We start from the raw sequence: 26481 nt of genomic DNA on the forward strand, positions 1-26481 counted from the left end.
GGCTGTGATAGGCCTTGGTAAAGGGAATGATTTTTTTTTTCAAAGTGAGATAGGAAGGCACGGAAGAGTTGTAAGCAATGGAATGACCAATCTGATTTGCAAAAGATTTGTTGGGAAATGGCCTCTCAGGGGAAGGCTGTTGTATAAATACAAAGAGATGAATTCTACAAAGGAAATGATTACAATATATGAGTGATGACAAGGGACCCTGGCTGGACTGAAGTCAAGGAAAGCTGCCTGAGGAAATGGCCTGTAAGTCACACCTGGGGTTTGGAAGGTGAAAAAGGAAGGGAAGTCCCAGAGAAGGAACAGCTGATGTGTGCCAAGGCTTTGTGGCATTAGGGAGCTTGGCAAGTGAGGAGACAGGACGGTGGAGTTAGGAGTCAGATTCCACAAGCTTTGAAGGCCTCATTAAATGTTTTCCTCTTGTTCTTTCATGTCAATGTGTTGGGAAGCCGCTGAAGAGTTTTAAGCGGGAGTGGGTATCATGAAGGGAGGAGCTGAGGGACACAGTTCATAAGCAGCTTTGTAATTTGACCGATTCCAGTTTGGGTGTTGTGTGGAGCACGGTTTGGAATGGAAGCAGGGAGCTCAGTTAGGAGCTAAGGGACGGTCCAAGTGAGAGCCAAGCATGGTGTGGACTAGAATGGTAGTATAGAATTTGTCAAGAAGTAAATCAATTTTGGAGCTCATTTAGGAGGGAAAACCAAAAGACTTCCTGCTGGCTTAGATACGGGAAGTGAGGTTGAGGGAGGTGTCATTCTGATTTCTATTACTGGGTTTGCTGTGCTGGGAACACTGGATGGGGACAGTTTTTTTCTGGGAGAGAGAGCCTAGAGAGTATGAAGAGAGTTTTGAAGGACCTTTGAGGTAACCAAGTCAAGATGTAAAGTAGGCCGTAGTAAATAGGGGGCTGGAGTGCAGAGAAGAGGTCTGTTAATATCTCTGTGGCCTTTTCTGTTAATTTTGAGGACTTAAATATGCCTGGCACTGTATTAGATTCTGGGGAGGTAAAGAGGAGTAAGATATTCATTCAGTATTTGTTGAGTACCAATAGGCACTGTGTCATGGTTATTACCCTCTGTGAGCTGACTTACCATCTAGGCAAGTCGATAACAAAATCCCAGTGCGGCTTATGGGGGCAGTGAAAGAGGGAAACAGAGCCTGTAAAAGGGGCACCAGACCTAGGTTGGCAACATCAGTGAAGGCTCTTGCTGAAAGGCATGAAACCTGTTCTGAGCCTTGGAAGAAGAAACAGAATTAGCCAGGCAAGGGGAATATAAGAAGTACCAGTAGTAACCTGGTCCTATGAGAGGAGACAGTGGCATCTCAGAAAAGTCAAAAAAGTCGAAATCCCTGGCTTTCACTAGAGGCTGAACAAGTGGAAGACAAGTTCTGCACTTGGGTTGGATGTTTTTGTGGTGGTGGTGAGCTCTTAGGGAGTTATTCTTGCTCTGCAGTCCTTTTGGAAAGAAGGGAAGAACAGTCATAACTGGAAGGGACTTCAGAGAATTTTTAGCCCTTTCTTCTCATTTACAAATGAGCCAGTAGCTAGAGGACTTGTCTGCAAGTCCATGGCTCCCAGTGTTGACGCTAAGGTTCCTTGCACTGCTCCAAGAGCAGCAGTGCTCTTTCCGTATTCCCACATTCTCTCTGACATTTTATTTTAAAGATTTTACTTACTTGTTTGTGAGAGAGCGCACAAGGGGGAGGAGCAGGGAAGAGGGAGAGAGAATCGCAAACAGAATTAGCCCTTAGCACAAAGCCCAGGGGGGGGCTCTGTCTCAGGACGGTGAGATCATGACCTAAGCCAAAACCAAGAGTCAGATGCTTAGCCAGCTGTGCCACCCGGATGCCTCTCTCTGACATATTTATATGGTAAGAGAACATCCTGGAAATACCCAGATACTGCCTGCCATTAAGTGATGCAGGTCTCCATGTGGGCTGTGCCCTTGGGATCTAATGGCAGCCTACAGTTCTTTATCTGTACAGAGATAAAGCGGATCTGTTCCTAAGTGGGTTTCTCTCTTTAAATTTGAACAGAGAATTCTCTCTGAACAGTCTGTATTTGTACCCTCTCTCCATCTCTCTTTCTACCCACTTGTATCTTTGTCCTTTTCTTCATCATGTACTGGTAGTGAATAATGATAATAGTAGTAGTTGTTGTGGTAATGATAGGAGTGGTAAATACTTACTGAACATTTATTATGTGATAGATATCATAGTATTTGTTTTTCTTTACCTCATTTAATTCTACCAACAGGCCCCTGAAATAGCATTTTATTATTACCACATTTTACAGAAAAGAAAACAGAAGCTTAGAAAGAGGCTCAGTAGTGTCTCGAAGATTTACACAGTAGTAAATTGTGGTGCCAAGATTTGAACTCAAGTGGTGTGACTTGGGATACTGTTTACTGTCTTATTTATGATTATCTGTTTAGTAGTGCTGTCTAATAGAAATATAATGTAAACTACAAATGCAAACCACATTTGTGATTCAAAATTTTCTTATAGCCATGCTGAAGAAAAAAAAACAGGTAAAATTAATTTAAAAATATTTTATTAAGCCTGATATATCTAAAATATTATCATTTCAATATCCACTCAACATGTAAAAGTAAATGAAATATTTTACTAAGTCTCTGAAATACAGTGTGTATTTTATACTTACAGTATGTCTCAATTTGGACTAGCCAACATTTCAAGCGGTCGGTAGCCACATATGGTGGCCGGTGATAACTATTTTGGCTAATGCAGCTCCAGAGCTGGGTGAAAGTTCTGAGACCCTTCTACTGCTTAGTAAGCCAGAGAGAGAAAAAAAATGCTGAAAATTAGCACAAGAGGGAACCAAAAGAAGGCAAAGTAGTAATTCCTGGGTCTGACCCAGTGAGCAGGACCAAGTGGAGAAGAATTTCCTCTCTTTTTTCTCCTGAAACTAGTAAGGCATATTTTTTTCTTTCTAAATTGCGACTCAGCATTTTCCATATTGTTACTCATTGTGGTTCACTTTCCTAGTGGTCCATTCCTTAAGGTACTTTGGGAATCAACAGGCATTTGTGGCTGGCCATCGGATATTGCAATGTTGTTTCTGTGGAAAAGACTTAAGCATTCTAAGGCTTCTAAATAACTTGTTTTTGGAATATCATCTTTTGTAAATTGTGGAGTGGGTAAGGTTGCAGAAGAAATTATAGTGATCATTTGCTTTCTGATCTTTAAGTTACAGTTATTACAGTGCAGAGAGTAATGAACTTTCTTAGTTCCTTCTTATGGGTAATGTTCATCACCGGTTATTCCTTCCCGCTGTACCTGGTAAGCCTTCATAGTAAGCCTTCACCAATTGTTGAATTGAATGTCAGCTGAGAAGCAAGTATCTCCAGAACTATTTGAATCATTTCCTTCACAGACTTCCATTCCTTGACACTTGGTTCTGGCAGGTCCTACTCCTTATAATTAAGCTACACAGGCTTATCCTAACTAACTAGGTAACAAAAGTGTAGAAAGAATGGGCTTCCTTTGTTCTGAAAATGTAAAGCTGTGCATTGTCTAAAAGCACATCAACAGGAATTTTATGTTTTTGTGAATGGAAAAATAGAATAGTGCTACTTCAGAGGTTTTTGTGTTTTTTAAAGATTCTAATTATTTATGCGACAGAGAGAGTACAAGCAGGGGGAGCAGCAGACAGAGGGAGGGGGAGAAGCAGGCTCCCAGCTAATAAACAGGGAGCCCTCTGCAGGGCTCGATCCCAGGACTCTGGGATCATGACCTGAGCCCAAGGCAGACACTTAACCTACTGAGCTGCCCAGGCCCTATTTCAGAGATCCTAAGGGAATGTTCATCTCAGGATTAGACAGTTGTTAATGTTTGTTTATGCTCCATTGAAGTACTTATAGAATTTACAGTTGAAAAAACTGCACATCACTAGAGACTTCAAGAACACCAAGAAAGGTGCTGTATAATGAAGTGGTTGTATAAGTTTAAAAATATTTGAAGAAATGGAGAAATAAGATAAACATTATGCAAAGTGTGATACAGAAATATAACCTTGGTTAGTAAAGTGGAAATTAAGAAATCAAATACCTGCTGATTATTTGGGGGAGGGAAAACTTGTTAATGAAAACAATTGATTATAAGTAGTTGAGAGGTGTTTTTAAGATGAGCACAAATATCTTTATAATCAATTCCTGAGAATGACAGAGAGTTGCACATTTGTGTCTATAGCCTATGCTTGGATTGTTTCAGTGTAATATTTATTTATTTATTTATTTATTTTTATTTATTTATTTTTTTAAAGATTTTATTTATTTGACAGAGAGAAATCACAAGTAGTCAGAGAGGCAAGCAGAGAGAGAGAGGGAAGCAGGCTTCCCGCTGAGCAGAGAGCCCGATGCGGGACTCGATCCCAGGACCCTGAGATCATGACCTGAGCCGAAGGCAGCGGCTCAACCCACTGAGCCACCCAGGCGCCCCCAGTGTAATATTTATTGATAGACTGTTGTCCTTGTGGGACACCAGGGAGCAATGCCTAGGCCCTGTTCTCGAGAATTTTGTGTCTTGACTCATTTTCAGCTAACTCTTAAAATTCTATTATTTACTAAATTTCTCTCTGCATCAGCATTTGGTCATTTCTCCTCATAATTGCTTCTCAGTAAAGTGGAACAAATCAGATCTGGGGTTTTCATCCTTTTCTTTAAAGGAAAAAAAAAAGCTTCCTTTTGATAAACATAAATATCTCATCACCTTTTTTAAGTTAACACTTTCTAAAGTTCCTTGAAATGCCATTTATGTAAAAGATAAATCAGTTCTTGTATGTGTGTTTGTGTGTGTTTTAAAGATTTTATTTATTTATTTGGCACAGAGTACAAGCAGGGGGAGTGGCGGGGAGAGGGAGAAACAGACTTTGTGCTGAACAAGGAGTCTGATGCGGAACTGGATCCCAGGATTCTGGGATCAAGACCTAAGTGGAAGGCAGACATTTAATTGAGCCACCCAGGTGCCCCTTTAAAGGAAGGAAACACTTCAGAAGTACATTGAGTTTAAATGTAATACTTCCCACTCATCCCCTTATGAGGCTTCTCAAACTCACTTTCCTCCCCGAAGATTGTTGCTGTTATTTTCTGCTTGTGGTACTGATGGATGTTTAGTCCCCCAGCTTTTTGCTGTTAGAAGCAATGCTTAATTATAACCTTATTTACTCTTGGAAGTACAGTTGTGGGGTTATAGGAAATGGATATTTAGGAATTTTGTGAATTCTGCAGGTTGACCTCCAAAAAGCTGAAGCAGATTTTTCTTCTACCAGTATATAAGAACATTGTTTCCTACACATATGATTAGCAATAGAGTTTAACAACTTGAAGTTACCACAGAATGTTGCCTACCCCCCACCCCTTTTCCAAGGTAGAAACTGAATCTCGGGACTTGAAATGATTTGTCTAGATCTTACCCAGCAGAACTTATGAATACTTCCAAGTCTCAGCTCTTTGTTCCCTTGGAGGCATCTTAGTTTTAGACAGGTTTTATTTTGTAAGGCTCTACCATATTTTGTATCTCTTTCTATCTCTTCTCCGTTGTTACTCAAAACATACTTTTCAGTCCCACATTTTCAGATACTGCCCTAGGACTCCTGCCCTTGCCATCTTGTCTGTATGGAACATCTTCTTTTACTTAATAAATCCTTAAAAAGCTATCTTTTTCCATTATTTAAAACCCGCCTTATCTACAGAGCGTATGGGTTACTCTAGATATACTCATAGAATAGCACAGTGTTTTAAGAATCTTGTTTCCTTATCAGTGGCTAAACCCCAACCAGTTGGTCAAATAAAACATAAGCTGCTTTTTTTCTTTATAAACTTACACCAATTCTGCTACATTCAATCATTTTATGTTTGTCAGAAAATGTAATGCCGTTTCAATTAAATGAAATCCAACTTAATATTAAAAACTTTATTAATCACAATTTATTTTTTCTCTGAAAAATGACCTTTAGAAATATTCTGCTTACAAAGTATAAATAGATTCTCCTCATCTTGTGTCAATATATTTATTCCTAAGATGCCTGCACTGTAGGCTTGTTTCTCTTATAAAAGGCATGGTCCTAGTGTCTTTTCTTGATGGGCTGTAAGAATTTGTGTCAGTGACATCCCAAGTTGGTGCTGGAACTGAGCTGGTCACTTATCAAGATTATGACTTTAGGTAAAGAATCAGCTGATGAAATTCTAAGGAACAGAGATCAACCTTGATGCATATTTTGATCACGATAAAAGAGATAGAATTCAATATTAGGTGTGAATGAAATTTGGCCCATGAATGTTGTTCAAAACCAAGGATAGCAGTCTAATCATAAACTCATCAATTATTCAGTAGCATCTTGGGGGCATTAGTGCACAGAATGTAGAAGACTCATACACTACCCTTTAGAGTTTTTGTTCTAAAACAGAATGAAAAAAACATACATAATTCTTTCATTTTATGGATTTTATTCTCCCACAGTGAAAGTGAGGTTTATACATGCACCAGAAGAGGGTGAAAGGCAGGCCACATATTTGCTTATCCACAGGGATTTGTAGAAGATTCGGGTAAGATTAAGTTTGGAACATGACAGAGTGAGAGTTTTAAAGGAAAAGTCCATTTTACTAATCTTAATGAGGCATGGACTTCTTGAACTTAATTCTTAAGGTTTTCTGTTGCTAAGATGAAAGATAGTTGGCTTGACATGTGCTGTTCATTCCCTATTCTTACATACACATTATAGCTTTGGATTTGGCTGTAGATTTGACTTTGGTTACAAATTTAGATCAGTGGCTCTTGTTTTGGACAGTAACTCCTAGTCTACATGATGATAATTATTTCTGATTTTTATTCCTTTTTTTTTTCATTGCAGTAGAGAATGTTATGTTGAAGGAATAAAGACAATGCCAATAAAACTAAAGGAAAGAAGGGGAAAAAAACAAAAGGAAGATTAGTATAATTCATGAATATTACCTTAGATTATGTTCTAGAATGGCAACAAATAAGCTTATAAATCCAAGATTTTAGGTGAGCTAACTTCTCAGACTTGATCTTTTTAAAAAATTCACAATTCACAGAAAATAACCTGGATATTGGGGTTTAACAAACTGCATCAAAGTGTGCACAGTAGAACATTTTTATAACATCTACGAATGAAAAGCCAATTTCCTTTACACAGACAATAATGCAGATGTTCACAGTAGCTTTGCTACAAAGAAATTAAATTGTTGCAATTGATTATTCCACTGCTTTAATGGGAGCTCATGCTATAATGATGCTTATTAATTAGGAAAGTATCATATAATTTAAGCCTGGACAAGAATATTACAGACCCATAAGTCGCCACTGAAGAAATTAAACAGAAATGGCTTGTCCTGTATTTTCAAGTATTATTACAACTAATAACTTCTGCACTCATCATGACTTTTTCATTGCTTTTTGGCTCTGGGTGCATATATTTTTTTTGGCTCCCAGCATACAGTTCATGCAGTTTTCAATGGACTTGGGACCAATAAGGCTGAGAACCTGAAAAAGAATAGTTATATAAGCTCTGAGAACTGTAAGTGATAGTTACTTCTTAGAATTGCAGTCTGTGACTTGTCATTCCCAAAAGTCATCCCATTGTGTAGAGGTTGCCTTATAGGGAGCTAAATAATGGAACAAACAAGAGCTAAGAGACTTAGGGAAATTTTGTAACTGGATAATGCAGGTCTTTGGGCAAACAATCAGAATTTAGGTTAGTAAAATCTGATGTTTCTGCACCTTAATGCATTTCTGAAGTATAAGCTCAAGAAGGTCTTTTGTAGGGAAGAAAGAAGAAGCAAGCTTCAGTATTTGGGGAAACTTTAAAACATAACAGGATGAACCCCACTTGGGTCATTTGATACTTTTTTTGTTGTTGTTCTTCTAAGATACCTGATTTAAGTGCTTTTGTTCATTTGCAGGTATTTGGGAAAGATTGTTTTGGAGATTGGATCCAGGGAAACTGAAGACAGCTTGAATTGAATAGAAAATAAAATTAATATTGCAAATTATATATTGGGCTGCTTTGCCTTGGGAGTTTAAGATATTTTGTGATTGAATAATAAAATAGCTTCTCCCAACCACCACAAAATTAAATATCATTGCCAAACTGAGCCAGGAACATTGCCTAGTCTAGGAGAACACTTCTCAAAAGATGGCCCAAGGCCACTGGTTAGCCCTGATCAAAAAACACCGGCAAGTGTCAGTTGATCTCATAATCTTTCATTTATATATATCCTTCAGCAACTTATTAAAAACCAATCAAATGAAGCATTAAGGGTATGCAAAATGTGGCATTCACAAATCCACAGTAGTATAACTAGAGTTTATAAAGGATTCTCATTTAAAAAAAAAAACAAATTAACACTATTTTAATATGTACCTGGATAAATGACATGTAGTTGCTGTTACTACCTTTAAAGAATATATTTATCATTTTTTAAAGTATTTTATTGATTAGAGAGAGTGCATGAGGGGTGGGGCAGAGGGACAAGCAGTCTCCTGGCTGAGCAGGGAGCCCAACACAATGCTCAGTCCCAGCACCCTGAGATCATGTCCTGAGCTGAAGTCTGATGTATAACTGACTGAGCCACCCAGGTGCCCCTAAAAAATTTATTTTTTTTAATTCAAGTATAATTAAAAAACAGTGTTTTATTATTTTCAGTTGTATAATTTGGTGTTCTAATAATTCTGGCTACTATGTAGTCTGTAGCAACATTGCGAAGCTCCTGTTCCATATATGAATATGTGTAAGTTAGAATTATTTTACATTTTAAGAAAGATATATATTATCAGTTGAGTTGGTTACTCTTTTCACAGTTGTTTCCATTCTTGTTTTTTAAAATTATAGATTACTGTTCAGTTGTGTCATTATTAGTTTAGTTTTTTATAGGTTTTTCACTTAACCCTGTAGTGTATATGGATAGATATTTGTTTTAATGGTATTCTTGGTCTGTAATTTTTCAATAACTAGAATTTGACTACATTGCAGCTGAGTCTGAGTTATTCTCTCTTTATTAGTAAAGCTGATTCATATGTAATCTCCAAAAGTAGACTTGAAAAAGGACATGTCATTCTTACCACCCATGGCATATTTTACCTAGTCTGAATAGGGCGTCTTAAAAATGTTTGCGAACTGCTGGTCAGAGGAGCTAGTTGGCAGGAGTCTGTGAGAATCATTTCTTATTTCTCCTGTGTCACTGTGATATAGCTCTTCTAAGTTCAGGACTTTGATAGACCTTGGTTTGAATCTGCTATTTATTGTCTGTGTCCTTGAACAATTGCCTACTCTTGTCTCTGTCTCAATTTCCTATCTGTAAAGTAGAATAAAAAACAGTACCTTCCCAAGCCAGTTCTTTGAATATTAGATAAGATGGTGTGTATAAAATGCTTAGGACTCTGCCTGGCAATAATAAGTCCTCTGTAGATAGTAGCCATTATTATTAGGTGAAAGGTACTTTGTATCCTGTAAAATGGTTAATTTGCTACTAGGTTGTAATTTTGTCTTAAGCTGCTTTTTGGGTTAAAACATTCAACCAGTATTGATTTATTCAGCCTATCTTTTAATGCCTTTTATATGGAGGTTCATTGTTAATAATAGTATATATTTCAAATCTTATTTCAAATTTGGGGGTCTTTTTAAACTTAAATATATTTGACATATAATAAATAGCTTTAGGGCCCCTGGGTGGCTCAGTGGGTTGGGCCTCTGGCTTTGGCTCAGGTCATGATCTCGGGGTTCTGGGATCCAGTCCCGTATCGGGCTATGTGCTCAGTGGGGAGCCTGCTTACTCCTCTCTCTCTCTGCCTGCCTCTTAGCCTGCTTGTGATCTCTCTCTGTCAAATAAATAAATAAATAAAATCTTAAAAAAAACCAAAAAACAAAAACCAAGTAGATTTAAAGTGTGTAACATGTGGGGACCCTGGGTGGCTCAGTCAGTTAATCATCTGCCTCTGGCTCAGGTCATGATCCCAGGGTACTGGGATGGAGCCCCACATCTGGCTCCCTGCTGAGTAGGGAGCCAGCTTCTCCCTCTTCTTCTGCCTCCTCCCTCATGTTCTCTCACTCACTTTCCTCTCTCTCTGTGTCTCTCAAATAAATAAATAAATAAATAAAATCTTTAAAAATAATAAAGTGTATATAACATGTTAATTTAATACATTTATCTATTAAGATATGATTGCTGTTGTGGCCATAATTACAACCTTTATCATGTTAACCATTAGCACTTGTTTTTAGTTGTTGCAATAATTTAATTATAATGTTTTAGCAGGTTTGATGATTATAATACAATATTTTTGTCTATATTCACTGTAGGTAGGCATTAAGTCTCTAGGATTTATTGGCCGGGGTCACCTCCTTATAAAATCTGATTACTAGGGGTAGAGTTATCATAAATGGCCATTTACTTGTTTTCTTATTTTGGCAGTATTATATTATCTACAATCAGTGGTTTCCTTGCAGGAACTTTTTTAGTCCACTTGTCATCTTGTGAGCAATAATTTAATTAAAGCCAGATAACATTTGGAAAATTCACATAAGCAGGTGCAGGTAAACCTAATATGTCCTTGAGCAAATGAGAACACTTCCTTGAGTCCTGCATTTGTGGAATTCCCTAGACACTTATCTGTCTTATGAGACAAGTGACTGTTTTTGACATGCAGATCATGAGAGGAGGCTAGGGACACCTACATATTAAATATTGCTGAAGCTTAATTTTTTCTTTTTCTAGGTTAGGAATTCATGTTGGGATGCCTGGGTGGCTCAGTTGGCTCAGTGTCTGCCTTCGGCTTAGGTCATGATCCCAGAATTCTGGGATTGAACCCCTTATTAGGCTCCTTGCTTTGTGGGGCCCTGCTTCTCCCTCTTTCTCTGCCTGCTGCTCCCCCTGCTTGTGCTCTTTCTTTCTCTCTCTGTCAAATAAATAAAATTAAAAATTAAAAAAATATATATATATGTCACTAGAAGTGTTAAGGTTTTCTTACCAAATTCCTGTGGCTTGTATCGTACTCACTTTGGGATGTAAACAACCCCATTTTGGAGAACAAGTAGTCAATTGTTTGAATATTTTATTTGGATAAAAGAATATAACATAATTTTCTGAGTTCCTGTTCATTTAGTAATCTGTTCAACATAGTTGTAGTTGTTTTAGTGTGGTACTTACAGAAGATAACTTATTTTACTTTCTGAAAATCATAAAATTATGGCTTGATCATAAAATTATGGCTTGCTAACTCTAGAATTGGCATTATTTGTCATCTAGGCCTACCTTTTTCAGGAGACAGTGAGTTCTTCAGAGTTGGCAACTTTATCTTTTATTAATCCTTGAGTTTCTATCACCAAGCACTGGGCCTGCATCAGAGAAGAGAGCTCAATAAATCCTTTTCTTTTCCCTCAATAAGTCTTTTATTGGATGAATTACCTACAGATTCAGAAACTATTTTGTCCCTTGACAAAGAAGTGGAGAATCAATGTGGTAATTGGTAAATGGAGTTATATACACTCTCAATATAATAATCTTGTCAAATGTTTTGTTATGATTACAGTTCTTTAAAAGTGTTCCAAGCTTTGCATATCTATAAACATTTATTCACAAACATATAAAATCATGAGAGTGACAAGAATTTGGAGTAGTACTGGATGTTAGAAATCATTTCATCTTTCCCAGGGAAAGATATTTGGGAGATCCTGAAACCAGAGAATGCCTGTAAACCACAGTCATGTTTCTCACTTGGGGCCCCTTACTGCCCCTGTGACAGGAGTCCTCTGCAAGGTTTAGAAGTAGCTTTTCTTGCAGAGTATGAGAATCAAGGTTACACCAACCAGTATGGTCAGTGTACACCTGTTTATTCAGACTTTTGGATGACAAGGGTAGAGTATATATCAAAAGAAGTGAGGTATCCTTCCTATGAGAAAGTAGAATGTGATTTTTTGAGAGTGCTTAAGATGCAGACAGGATATCCTTTATCTCCCCAGGTGATATTAATTTAAAGTTTAAGGAATACTACTTCAAATTACACACCACATGGGTACCAAGAGCAGGAAGAAATTGCTAAACCATATGCTTGTAAATGCCATCGCTTTCCTCAAGAGAAAGATCATTTATATTTTGCAATTAAAGAGCAGAAGGTCTTTTTACCCATAAAGGCTTTTCAGTCAGGAAATAGGCGGGGCAGAGAGGGCTTCCCAGGGGAGATTTATAAAGCTTTCAAGGACTCATTGGCATCTCCACCGGGTGGAGCTTTGCTCTTTGTCTGTTTCCTGATTACACTCTGGAGAATAAACTTTAAAAATTGTGGAGAGCCCTTTCTAAAAGAAAAGTTTGTAAACAGTACTGCCAGCTTTAAGTAAAGAAATTGGTATTTAGGTTGACTTGGTTTTTTCAGACTCCTTAAGAAGTAATTATAACATTACAGCAGTATAAAGTACATATGGTGCTTTCACTTTATTTATGGACATTGTTCATTATTTTGGTTAGAACAAATGGGTGTCGGTTTCTTATTGCATAGGAAATAGTCAATAACCCTGAGAATCTTAGTATGGCTGCTTTAGTCTTTTTTTTTTTAATGCATTTGAACCCATGAAAGTTACCCAACCATGAAAGAGTATAGTTTCTATACCACCATCCCTGGTAAATAAATCCATATGAAGTCCCAGAACCCTCAGCTAATGATACCATATGCTATCATGAATGGCACCATTTCCTGGTCGTGGTGTTCCTGCACTGTATCCCAGTAGGTCCTTGTTCCCTCTGCTTTCCTATTCTCCTTCTTCCCACCTTGAAGGAACAGCTTGAGTGAATAGATTACCCTTGCCCTATCCCGGGAACGTCAGCAAATTTAGACTTGGGTTGTCAATAGGAGCAAATCTCAGAGCGCTGTGTTTGCATCTGAAAAAAAAAAAAAAAATGCACCTTAAGTCTAGAAAATGTCCTACTGAAAATTTCGAAGGTGAAGATCTTTAGTCAGGATGCATCAAATAGGGTGTCCTAGTAGGCCATGCTACTCAAGTAGCTGGTATTCATTCCTACCTTCGTGTAATGTCTGTCTTCGTGTAATGAACCTTTTCTCCTTGTCTTCAATTAATTAATTTTCTTTAATTAATTTTCATTTGTGGAGATAATATACAGTCCCTCTGCTTACTGTTCTTAGTCACCAAATCAGGTACTACCGGTTATGGCAAATTAAAACACTTGCTGTCTCATACACAAACTAATTTATTTTGTAATTTTAGTGGCCAAAGTTATTAAAATATTTGTATAAAGTTTTATTATAAATAAATCATGCTTATAAAAATTTAAACATAAAATTATGTAGTGCACTACATTAAATTTTCCCACAACCCTGATCCTTTGGGTTAACCCTTGTTAACAATTTGATGTTTGCTTTTTAAAAATTTATTTAACAAGATAACATTTTAGTATAATACAGTTTTGCAGTTTTTCCATGTAATACCTTTTTTCCATGTAAATACATATATTTTAGATTTTTTCAGTGTTAATAGTAATCTAAGTTTATTCCTTTAAAATTGTATATTATTCTACTATATAGATTTACCATTATTTGTTTATCCAGTTACCTTCATTTTTTTTTTTAATTTTTTTTTTAATTTATTTATTTGACAAACAGATCACAAGTAGGCAGAGACAGGCAGAGAGAGAGGAGGAAGCAGGCTCCCCGCTAAGCAGATAGCCCGATGCGGGGCTCGATCCCAGGATCCTGAAATCATGACCTGAGCTGAAGGCAGAGGCTTAACCCACTGAGCCACCCAGGCACCCCTTATGCAGTTACCTTTAAAGGGGCATTTGTTTTTTTCCAATTTTTCATTGTTATAGAAAGTGCTGAGCTTGCCATCCTTATGTATTTAATTCTGTGTTCTTGTGTGACTATCCACTTTTTAAAAAATGACTAGCTAACAACTTCTTTTATTGAAAAAAATTCTGTATTCCCCCCAGTGAATTGAAATACTGTATTTTTATGCGTGCGTGCGTGTGTGTGTGTGTGTGTGTGTGTGTAGTGAATTCCTGTGTATAGTACTTGGGTTTTTTTTTCTGGACTAATAAGTTCCAACGATCTGTCTCTCTAATATTACATTGTTCTAATTGCTCTAATTTGTGAATTGCTTTCTCATCCACTCAGTGGTCCCCCATTGTTCTTTTTTTTTTCCAGAATATATACCAAATTATATATCTATTCTTCCAGATGTCTGTCTTATCCCAATTTAATTTAAAAACTCTGTTGTGATTGTGATCAGGATTACTTTCAATTCTCATATTAATTAGAACTGTGTTTCTCAACTTAAATCACCTCTTGATAAATATAAAAATCTCACCTCTCATTCTCAGTTTTTTTATGTGTGCCCATTTGTCAAATTATTATTTTTTAACTGTTATCCCTATCAAGAATATTTTCTTGAACTTTGAAGCTTCAGAACATTTAAAGTACAATAAAATATTGAATACGCTTTTTTTGTATGGTGATTGAGGGATGGCTAATCTCTTTAAACAGTGGATTTTTCTGTGTCCAAGCAATGTATGTCTCTTAATATATTTCTTTTAAATTCTTCAATGGACTTTGGTTTTATTCCATGGGTTCCATGAGTTTATGAGTTTATTCCTAAGTATTAGATGTGTTTTGCAATTATAAATTGCAGGTCATTTTCTTCATATTTTCCACTTTTGGTTTTTGGCATGGAAGGATACTGTATATTTTCATATAATAATTTTGTGAGACCACCTTACTGAACTTCCTTTATTTTCTCTCTGAATTTTTTCAGTTGATTCTCATGGATTTTGCATATGGACAATCAGATTATCTGCAAATAATTATTTTGCCTCTTCGTTTTCTAATCCATTTACTTTGAACTTGGTTCAATTAACCGCATTGTCTTTTGTTTCTGAGAAATGCTAATAGTGATAAGAGTAGACCTCCTTGTCTTATTTCTGAACTTTTCTGGGACTGTTTCTAGTGTTTTATTATTAAACAAATGCTTATATCTGTTACAGTTAGGCTATGTATATATGTATATGTATGTATCAAGTTAAGGAAGTATTAGTATCCTAATAAAAGTCAGTCTCCTTTTATTCCTATTCAGTCAGAACTTTTTTAAAAAATAAACTTAGTAGTGATTGTTTAAAAAGATATTTTAGCGTAGTGCCTGGGTGGCTCAGTTGGTTAAGCAACTGCCTTTGCTCACGTGGTGCTGCCAGGATCCTGGCATTTTCTTCATATGGGATCAAGCCCTGCTTCCGGCTCCCTGCTCAGTGGGGAGTCTGCTTCTTTCTCCCTCTGCCCTCTCCTCTCAGAGCCGTGCTCATGCTGTATCTTACACACACATTCTCTCTCTCAGATAAATAAATAAAATCTTTAAAAAAAATGAAAAAAAGGATATTTTAGCTTTTATTGGGCTAATTATATTATGATTTTATGATTTGTTCCACTTTGATGTTTTAATTCAATGACTTATTTTTCCTAATATTCATCTGTTCTTCTTGGAATTGACCCACTTTGCCATAAATCCTTCTGCTTAATTCTGTTTTCCAATATTTTACTTAGGATTTTTGTTATTTATGCTTGTTTTTTAGTGTGTGGGTATGGGCATCTTCCTGTCGGGTTAAATTGGCTTTATAAGAAGTAGCAGAAAACTACTTCCCATATGCACAGGGATTGTTTAAATAACATTGGAATTATCTATCGTTGACATTTTGAAGAAACCCGTCCCTAAAACTATTTGGATTGGGCATAATGGGAGGTTAGGGATCATGAATACTTTTGGATGGGTAGAGTAGGCATTTTCTTAGTATACCTCTCTGCATTCCAAACCAGAGATTAAATAAGTACATCAGATAGGCTTTTAGACTCCTTATTTGCAGTGCTTTTGCTGACATTGTTAGGCCTCTGATTGTTTCTGGAACCATCCAGAAAATGGCTAACATAGCAGGACTGAACTGCTATCTCTAGGAAGCTCTGCTTTCAAGGTTGGCCCTTGACTGGTGTCTAGGTGGAGACTTAGAGTTTAGAAGGGTTCCTGCCATCAGCTGATAAGAGCGGCTCACTTAAGCAGTTTGTGCAAACACTGTGGTTTATGTTGAACACAACTTTCCTTTTGGGAGTCTGGAATTTGGATACATGTCAGATAGGGGCTACCTATTGGAACAGCCTTCATTATAAATAGCCAAGGCTTTGAGTCTCCAACAAGCTTCTTGCTTGGTAACATTTAACATGTTTTGTCACAGGTTGTTGATGGAGGAATGAAGCACATCACTTGTAATTCCACTGAGGGAGGACCCTTGGCGTCTTATGTCAGATTCTCAGATTTTGCCCCATGTGTTTTTTCAAAACCTTTACTAATTTTGTTTTGTATTCTTTGGCTGTAATAAATCGCAGTCACAATCATATGCTGAGTCACGAGAGTTCATTTCATAGGTCAGGCCAAAACAGTGATATTAGAAGGCAGTGGCAGAGTTATATAAATTTTTAAAAAGTCAATAACTGTGTCCTTATAGGTATGGAAACAATCTCATGGAAGTTAGAAAATTTGTCAGAGATCACATATGTTGTCAGTGGTAGAATGAGTTATAAAGCTTAAGAAACAAGTCAATAAACAGTTGTACACTATGAACTTTAAAATTTTTTCCAATTTTATTTATCAAATTAAAGTTAGAGCTTTAAAAAATTAACTTTATGGATATGTTTCTGAAACATGCTTTTTATTTTTCCTTTAAACATCTTAATTTAATTTTGTTTTAAAATTGAATTAAAACACGCTTTTTAAAATACAGGTGGGTGGACCCAAACTATTTGTAGTGAAGCTATGGTATCGGACAAAAATATTTTCAAATATTTTCTGCTTATGATCTGTGGCCTTAGTAATTTTGTGGGCACCAGTTGCCTCTTTGCAATGAGATTCAAAATGGAATCAAATCCTCAATGAATTTTCTCAGTGGATTTTTTTGTGTTTATATTTGTATATCTGAGTAAGGTATGTGACTACAATAGCAGTCTAAGTCAGTGGCTCCTTTTTAGCGTGTTTGTTAGAATCACTTCAGAAGAGTGATTCCATATTCTAGGACAACTAAGTCACAATTTCTGATGTGTGGTGCAAGCATCTTTTTCTGCCCCATTTTTAAAGCTCCCCATGTGATTCCAATGTGTGTAGCTCATTGAGTGTCACTGCTCTAATTAAAATTATTACTATATGCCAATAAAATTATATTTATTCCATAGTAAGTGGCTGTTTTCTATACCTGGCAATATTCACTTTATATCTTCAGTTGGAAAAGCATGATTAAAATGTAAATTTAGTGAAATGAAGTTGTGTGTATTAAGAAATACAGATCTGGAGAACCTATTAAGGTAGATATTTGTGTATATATACTATTGATGTTTATTATGTATCATTTGAAGAATCATAAATTTATCTTTAAGCTCATTAACCAGAAATCAATCTTTTCTCATCAAGAGTCGTTTCATCTCACTTATGACCTGGGTAAAAGTATAAGTGATTATTATGCCAGAGAATATATTCGCTGGGTATGTGCAATGCATTTGTTCAGGCAGGGAAAGATTCTGTTTTGTTTAGAGCCATGCACCATCACTGAAATATGGGATAGTGACGTGACAGTTCATTGAAGAGTAATGAGGTTTTGAAGTCAGGCACCAGTAGATTTCAGAATTTCATGGCTGACACAGGAAATGACCATATTATTTTGGACATCAGTTGGGTAATCCATCCAGAAACAAAAACAAAAACCGGAAACAGTCTGATCCTTTATCTAGAGTATAGCCAATCTGTGATCATATGTTAGAGTGGGGTTTGGCAAACTATAATCTTGAGGGTTAAATCCATCCCTTTTCAGCAAATAGTTTTATTGGAAAATAGCCATGCTCATTCATTTACTTAATGTCAATGGCTGGTTTTGGCTCCACTGGTCTAAACAGAGACCATATAGTCTGTAAAGCCTAAAATATTTATCTGACCCTTTGCAGAAAGTTTGCCAACTTCTTTATTAGACTCTTGTATCACGCATCAAATAATTTAATCATGCATTATTTGCTGACACTCCTAAATAGATCCTCTTAAGCTGAGTTTGATCTTTCATTTATAGGTGACTGGAGATGATTTGTGTTTTTTAAGGCTTTCAAGTGAAAATTGTAGTTGAAGAGGGATTTATCTTGGCCGTTAAGGGAGTATGCTGCTATCCCTTTGATGCTCCTAATCTAGGGGGCCGGGAGCTTGTCCACTTACCTGGAGTGGGTGTCTTCTTGCCTAACTCATGCTCCATCTCCCTCTGTGTCACAGTCCTTGCTGTTGCTCTCTGTTGAGGGTGGACATGGAATAGCAAGGATTTGGGGAACCTGTACCGCAAGGATTTTTACTGCAGTTTCTGGGGATAGAGAAATGTTTTGTGCACCTTGCTAATAATGGGTCTAGATATGGACATTTACAGAGTAAGAGTGGTTTAACCTTTAATCCTGGTCCAAGTGGACAGTTGAAGAAGGTGTGGAGGTCTAGTGAAGAAGGCACATCTGTCTCATTTCCCCTGGTCTCTGGTGCAGTAGATGGTTAGCAGTAGAGGGGTAGCTGGCACCCCTCTGAGCGGTCAGCTATGTCTTTACCTGGGGCACTTGAATGCCTGTGAAGACTCTTACCTGCTTGCTGGGTTACTTACCCCTGAAAAAACAGAACCTGCAAATACTGGAGAGATTAAAGAATATAAACACTTTTAGCTTTCAAGGGACATAGCTCCCCTTTCTAACATATAAGGCTGTTAATCATGTTTCGATTTTTAGTTACATCTGTAGAAAAGCATTGCATACAAAAGCAAATAAATGCCTGTAAATGAGATTAAATGCAATGATGTAGTGGTAAACACAAGCAGAGCTGTGAGTTTGAATTAGAAGTTACAGTTTAAAGAAAAATATCGGGGTTATTCTTTATTTTCAGGGGGGTAAAGATTTCATTAATAAATGTCAGGCTATTTTTGTGACTCTAGAAGATTATTTTTTAGAAAATATTTAAGGTATTTTCAGATGAAAGCCTCTGAAGGTATTTGGAATCTGATGACTTAGTTTATTCTGCTTATGACTTAGGTCTAGATCTATGCCCAGATGACTCTCCTCCTGAGTATAGTTATACCCAACCTCATTAAGTAGATCTGTAGCTACAGAGGAGTTCCAGTTGTTGGTTTTTCTTTTCTTGAGGTACCAAGAAATACGGGACCTGTAACTGGCACGGTTTTCTAGAATATAATGGCTCCAAGTGTTGTTTGTGTTAGAAGAGCTGGGATTTTTGTTTGCCTATTATGATAAGACACTGAAGGGATTGGAGTTCATGAGTCAGGCTGAATTACTTCTGAGAATAAATTGGTTGATAAAGATGGGAGTCCTGATGCAATCTCTCTCATGCTATTTGTTTTAAAGTCCTTCAAATTCCTACTTAGCTCTGTTTATGGTATGTGATTTTCTAAGTGTACTTCCCTCCTTCCACTAATTCTTACCCCTTCTTTATATCCTAGATCAACGACTATCACCTGTTCTACAAAATGAGTAACAGCCACCCTCTTCGCCCCTTTACTGCAGTGGGGGAAATTGATCATGTGCACATTTTGTCTGAACATATTGGTGCCTTGCTGATTGGGGAGGAATATGGCGACGTCACATTCGTTGTGGAAAAGAAACGTTTTCCTGCCCACAGGGTAATTTTAGCAGCGAGGTGCCAATATTTTCGGTAAGTGTATATTATTTTTTGAAGATTCAAGTCACTTGTGGAAAACACTGGTATTTTTCTCCTCTATGAAAAATAATGTAACAAAGCATAACAATTTAAATCTTCGAGTTCAACCTCTACAGGAATTCCCTCTTTACAGACTTTTTTGTTACATTTTTGTTGTTGTTGTTTAAATCACCTTTTCCTTCAGGAGCCACCTGAGAATTAGAGGGTGAGAAGCCTTCCCACGCTTGAATGTTCCACATCAACCATTGTTTTCAGGGTGTCAGGAATATTTCTCAGGCTGAGTCTTTGCGGCCCTCACCTTTCCTCACAGCTCATGACTAATGGAACTTAAGCTGATTGACTGGCAATTCGGCTTCTTACTGTATAAATGGACCGACCTCTGGACTTGCTAACGAACATGTATACCTCTTAGTTTCAGACCACTGAGGCCCAGGACCTGTAGGTAACCCAACACATCTATCTCTGAAATAGGCAGTTTGGCAACCCTGGATTACTCTTGATCTTAGCCAAAAGGCCGAGGAGTGATGGCAACCCGAAATTAAAGGGAATTTAAGTATTTACTGAGATTCAGTTTTATTTATTTATTTATTGAAATTTAGTTTTAAAACTAAGCAAATATAACTAAAACTAAGCAGTCTTTATGTGCTAATGTAAAAAAAAAAAAAAATATCCTGCCCTTGTTTGTCACTCAGACTTCTAACTGTTCAAGAGTTATGAATGTTAAGCTAAGCTCTAATTACTCTACGTTTTACCTGATATTTGTTAAAAGGAAATCATTACTGAATTATTGACTGAGTGATAAATTATCTTTGGTAAATCCATAGAGTCCTTATCTAAAAATCATGGATTGACTTGGGAGACTCATACCTAAAACCTGAGATGCCAGTGGCTTAGAGAAAATTACACTTACCTTCTAGTGAAAACTACAGTCAGATTTTCACAACCAGAATTAAGTCAACAAAACAGTATCTGGAGTCACACACATTGTATTGAGGTGAGGCTCTTGGAAATATGTACAATTCGAACTCTTTGAGTACATTTTAAACATTTTTAGAACCTCCCATCTTGCACATATAAAATGCCATAGTAGGTGAAGCCAGGAGCATCTTTTGAGAGTTCTCGCTGACCCTCTCCTACACTCCTGCTAGTGGTTAGCTCCATCCAGACAGCCTGCCTTGGTCTGGTCATATTAGTAACCGGTCTTTGTCCTCTGCACACTTTTCCTTTTGTGTTTCTCTTTTCTTACTGGTCCACTCTTTATTGTTAAAGTGTTTTAGTCAGAACTTTTCGGCTTTATGTTTAATATTTGTTAACATTATATATCTTCCCTCTTCCATAAGAATTCAAGACAATGTGTGTGGATATTTTTTAGACGATCAATATATTCTCAAAAGAAACTTACATGCTTTTAGAAATTTAAAGATCATATTGAGTGAATGGAATATACTCCCTTACTGAACTTGTTCTTGGTGTCTCTTTGTGGATATTGAACATTTATAGTATATCATGGCTCACTAGGCTCAACTCAGAGTCATTGGTAATGATATTTTATATTCTCATTGCTGACACGTTCATATACAAAGGAACATTAGGAGAAGCCTCCCTAATTGTTGTCATAGAGCCTATCAATTCGCAGATGAGGACAGACTAACTGTCCACGAGGGAATTTTTCACAGGTTGAGAGTTCATATTTAGTGTTCCAAGGAAGCCTCATCAAAACCACTTTTAAAACATTGAGAATTTAGGCGAATACCATGGCTCATACTGCAGTGGGAGTAAGCCTTGGTGAGATCTCCCTAGGAAAGTATTCTTTAGTCCAATAATTTTAAGGTCGTGGTGGGATACTCTCTGGATTAATGAAAACCTTCAAGGGTGTTTTTAGGCATAGTAATAACCCAGTAAAGAAATATGCTCAGAATATTTGTAAATCTTTGCCTGGAGTTTCAACTATTTCCCTGAGGCCATCAAGAATGCCAAAACCTGGAGGAGGGTGGGAGGAATTCCAACAGACATGGAGGGAACCCTTGAAATGCTAGTCTTACTCTGAGAATTTTAGGAGCAAGGGGAGCCTCTTTTTGCCTCCTTTTTCTCTTGTTTTCACTTTTGCATATTTTCTTTCTCACTTCAACTCTTCTTTTTCTTTTTTTTTTAAATTTTTTTTTAAGATTTTATTTATTTATTTGACAGAGAGAGATCACAAGTAGGCAGAGAGGCAGGCAGAGAGAGAGGAGGAAGCAGGCTCCCTACTGAGCAGAGAGCCCAATGCGGGGCTCGATCCCAGGACCCTGAGATCATGACCTGAGCCGAAGGCAGCGGCTTAACCCACTGAGCCACCCAGGCGCCCCAACTCTTCTTTTTCTGTACTCCTCCTTTGTCCTCCTCCTTTCTTTCCTGATGGATTAGAGGTTTAATTGGTTCATATTATTTCTCCTACAGTAGTAGAGATAGAAATTCAAATTCATTACCCGACTGGGCTATCTGGTTTTCAGTTTTTAGATGAGCAGATAAGCAATAATAGAATTTTTTTTAATCTGAAAAATACTGAAAGACAGGAAAAAAGAAGTCAAATCACCCATAATCCCATTCCCAATTTTATTTTTAGTTTATGAACTAACAAATGGAAGTCCTTCCCTCCCAGCCATCTAATCCCATTCCCCAGAGACACCCTCTGTTAACAGTGTAAGATGAATTTCCCCCAATTTTTCTCAATGTAATTAGATACATCTATATATCTATGTGCATACACACATAAATATGTGGTATATACTTTTTCCCATCAACACATCTGGGTATGCAACTTGACTTACATACTATATCCTGAATATCTTTTGAAGACTGTATACATCAATCTCGTTTATCTCTGTAATAGCTGCACAGAAGTATGTACCAGTTTTTAAAATTCTGTTTCTGTTGATAGACATTTAAGATTTTTTTTCAGCGTTTCCATTGTTTCTTTTCTTTTCTTTCTTTTTTTTTTTTTTTTAAGATTTTATTTACTTGTCAGAGAACATGTGGACAAGCAGGGGGGGTGGAAGGCAGAGGGAGAAACAGGCTCCCTGCTGAGCAAGGAGCTCAGCTGGGACTGAGTCCCAGCACCCTGGGATCATGACATGAGCCAAAGGCAGACGCTTAACCCACTGAGCCACCCAGGCATCCCTCCATTGTTTTACTATATATTCTTATACATGTATCTTTACTTTGCTGTATTATTTTCTCTAGAATTGAGTCCTAACAGATTACTGAGTTGAAGGGTATGCCCATTTTAGATTTGAATAGGAATTACTTAAATTACTTTCCACAAACGAGTGCCTGTTTATAGGCTCAGAGCAGTGCATGAGAAAACCCGTTATTCCTTTGCTTTTGTAGTACTGCATAGTTAACAGGATTTTTAATTTCTGCCAGTCTAACAGGGGAGAATGGCACCTGATTGGGTATAATTGTTTTTAATCTGATTATATCTTTTCCTACAGAGTTTTACTTCTTAAAGAGCTTATTGACCTTTAATCTGTTTATATGGATTTCGCTGTTCCTTTCAAAAGAGCGCTTTCATCTTTCTACTTAATGAATGTTTATTACATATTTGAGGTCTCAGGATATTTCATTAGTCCAATTGTTTATAGAATTAATCCAAAATAGTTTATAAATCATTTCTCTTCCTTTAGAGAACTATTTAAAATGATTACTATGCATTTCTTTACCTGAATCTTTGAGTCATTAAACAAATTTATGTTTGCATAATGCTGATAACCGTGATTTCATAATATTGTAGCAAATCTTATCTGAGGTCTTCCTTATGTATTGTTCTCTGACATGCAGAGCATTACTGTATGGTGGGATGCGAGAATCTCAGCCCGAAGCAGAAATCCCTCTCCAAGACACCACCGCAGAAGCATTCACCATGCTGCTTAAATACATCTACACTGGGCGGGCAACACTGACAGATGAGAAGGAGGAGGTGTTGCTGGACTTTCTGAGCCTGGCTCATAAATATGGATTTCCAGAGCTGGAGGATTCTACCTCTGAGTATCTCTGTACCATACTTAACATTCAGAATGTCTGCATGACTTTTGATGTTGCCAGCCTCTACTCACTTCCCAAGTTAACTTGCATGTGCTGCATGTTTATGGACAGAAATGCTCAGGAGGTGCTCTCCAGTGAAGGCTTCCTCTCCCTTTCTAAGGTGTGTCATCGTCTACAAGTACTCTGCAGGCATGCATCGTGTTATTTAGATCTGTGCAGCCGGAAGAGAGCCATAGACTAAGAATAAAAGATTAGGAACTGTCGGTCTGGAAGAGGTCGTCTGTCTAGCCGCCCGCCTCCGGCTACTGAGACTCTCTGTAGATCATATAAGAGAGAGGCAAATTCCTGTTTTTCCTTTTTTTAAGATTCTTCTGGTAGGTTCTATGCAGGGTGGGTGTTTTCCAAGTGATGCCTGTCAGATAGGTTCCTTTGTGGTATTGCCTACTATTTTTGGTTTTGTATCTCTCCAAAAGAGAGGTACAACTGATAATTCCTTATTGTGAGAGGGAAAATTCATAAAGGAGATCTGAGGTGTCCTTGGATGTTTTAAGTCCACTGTTTTTTGTTTTTTGTGTTTTTTTGCTGGTTCAAAAAAATAGACTGTTTTGCTCAAATCTGTCTCTGAACCCTGGTCTCTCCTTTCCCTTTTTATGTTCCTCCAAGGACCTGAATATTTCAAATGGCACATATTTGAAAAGCTATGTATTTTGGCCCATATGTTTTTTACTATCCTACTTAATTTTTTGGAGGCAAGGGTCTTTGAGGGTTGCCCAAGTGTTGCTGGAGGTCAGTCTGGAAATCTGAAAACTAGAACTATAAGAGTGCAGTAATACTGTAGAACACAAGATTTCGAATTTTAAATGTCAGATCTATCTTACTGGCCTATAAATGTGAGCTCTCCTGGAGAGCCTGCATGGAATGACAGTTCCTCATGTTGCCATTTTTCTTCTTGTTTTATTGAAGATAGGTGCAGATGTGTGGGAAAGGCTAAACATTTGATGTAGTGGTACAGGATGCCCATGGCTGCTCACGGAGTCGTGATGGGCAAGAGAGCACATGGCACAAAGATTAAAGAAAGAAGATGGTCGAAGAGAGTTGTTGAGATAGAAGTGATCCTTGCAGTTCTGTGAGGTTTTGCTGATTGATCATACATAGGGCTGAACTCCATAATGACTGGAATTTTTTTTTATCCTTTTCAGACAGCACTTTTAAACATCGTATTAAGAGATTCATTTGCAGCTCCCGAGAAAGATATTTTCCTAGCCTTGTTAAATTGGTGTAAGCACAATTCAAAGGAGAATCATGCTGAAATCATGCAGGCTGTGCGTTTGCCTCTGATGAGCCTCACTGAACTTCTGAACGTTGTGAGGCCTTCAGGACTGTTGTCTCCCGATGCCATTCTGGATGCTATTAAAGTTCGATCAGAGAGCCGGGATATGGACCTCAATTACAGAGGCATGCTCAGTGAGTATCTGTTTATCCTCATCTCCTGCAGATGTTTTCTCCCTTGTCTGACAGTCTCAGCTATAAAATGAGTTACAAAACTGTACTTGCAGGTGTACGTGGTAAGTGTGGGTCTAAGAACATATAGTTTTGCTTTCTCTTGTTCTCCTCTTAATTCCCCCAGAGATTGTGGAGCCTTTGTAGATTCCAAAATAGGTATTTCTTGCCATTCCTGGACAAATTTCTTTAGCTGTTCCCTAGAATATCAGAAATAGACACTTTCCTGAAAAGTGTCTTCTTTTGCTAATACCTTTCCTGCCTTCCTCCCTCAAATCAGCACTGAGTATGTGCTCTGTACGTATTATTATTTGAGGTACTGTGAACATAGAGATTCTAAATAGTCGTAATAGCTATTTTCAACACTTACGTGATTGTTCTTTTTAAGAAAAATAATAGCAATTCTGAAGTGCTTATGAAGTGCTTTTATTATCAGTAACAGTTCTACATGGTCATTTAATTCTTACAACAGCCTTTTGAAGTAGGTACTATTATTGTCTCCATTGTACAGAGAGGTTAAGTAACTTGCCCAATGTCACACAGACAGATGCAGAGTGGAGAGGCAGACCTGTGTAGTTAGGCTGTGTAATGAACTGCTACGTTATGCTGTGTAACTGCAAAATATAATCTCCACCTTTGATCCTTTTAATATCTTTGTGGATATAAGACATATACTCCCATGAAAAGTTAAGGCCATGTTGAAAGTGAGTACATGTTGTGAATGTTGGAAGAGGATATGGCTTAGAAGGATTAAAGGAGATTTCATGGAGATTTTGAAGCCTGAGGTGAATCCTGACCTTGGATATTATGACTGGCATCAGGGTGGATTGTTTTCCGAGGGGAGGAGTGGTTACATTTGACAGACAAAGTAGAGCATTTGAGAGACCGGGAATAGAAGAGGTGGACTAGAGCAGAAGGCTCACATCGATTAACAACAATGTCTGTAAAGGTCAGCTCTGCCAAAATCATGGAAGTCTGTCAAACTAGCTTGGGATTTTTGCTTATGCCCAACGAGCAGCGAGAGGGAGAGATGCATGAGTATGATGATGGTTTTAAAAAGTTTGATCCTGGGGCGCCTGGGTGGCTCAGTGGGTTAAAGCCTCTGCCTTCGGCTCGGGTCATGATCCCAGGGTCCTGGGATCGAGCCCCGCATGGGGCTCTCTGCTCTGCGGGGAGCCTTCTAACTCCTCTCTCTCTCT

The 26481-nt window shown here is 37.5% G+C and overlaps 1 protein-coding gene across 1 annotated transcript in view; it reads left to right on the forward strand.

Moving 5' to 3' along the window:
- Nucleotides 1-26481, forward strand: part of BTBD9 (BTB domain containing 9) — a 414251-nt gene that overhangs the window by 21512 nt on the left and 366258 nt on the right. Inside the window, exons 2-4 of the mRNA XM_059400548.1 lie at nucleotides 19545-19756; nucleotides 23579-23942; nucleotides 24982-25246. Of these exons, the coding sequence (XP_059256531.1) occupies nucleotides 19572-19756; nucleotides 23579-23942; nucleotides 24982-25246 (814 nt within the window). The 5' untranslated portion in view covers nucleotides 19545-19571. The remainder of the gene's footprint in view (nucleotides 1-19544; nucleotides 19757-23578; nucleotides 23943-24981; nucleotides 25247-26481) is intronic.

The sequence above is a fragment of the Mustela nigripes genome, chromosome 5 (assembly GCF_022355385.1).
Source record: "Mustela nigripes isolate SB6536 chromosome 5, MUSNIG.SB6536, whole genome shotgun sequence".
In the NCBI taxonomy this organism is placed as follows: Eukaryota; Metazoa; Chordata; class Mammalia; order Carnivora; family Mustelidae; genus Mustela; species Mustela nigripes.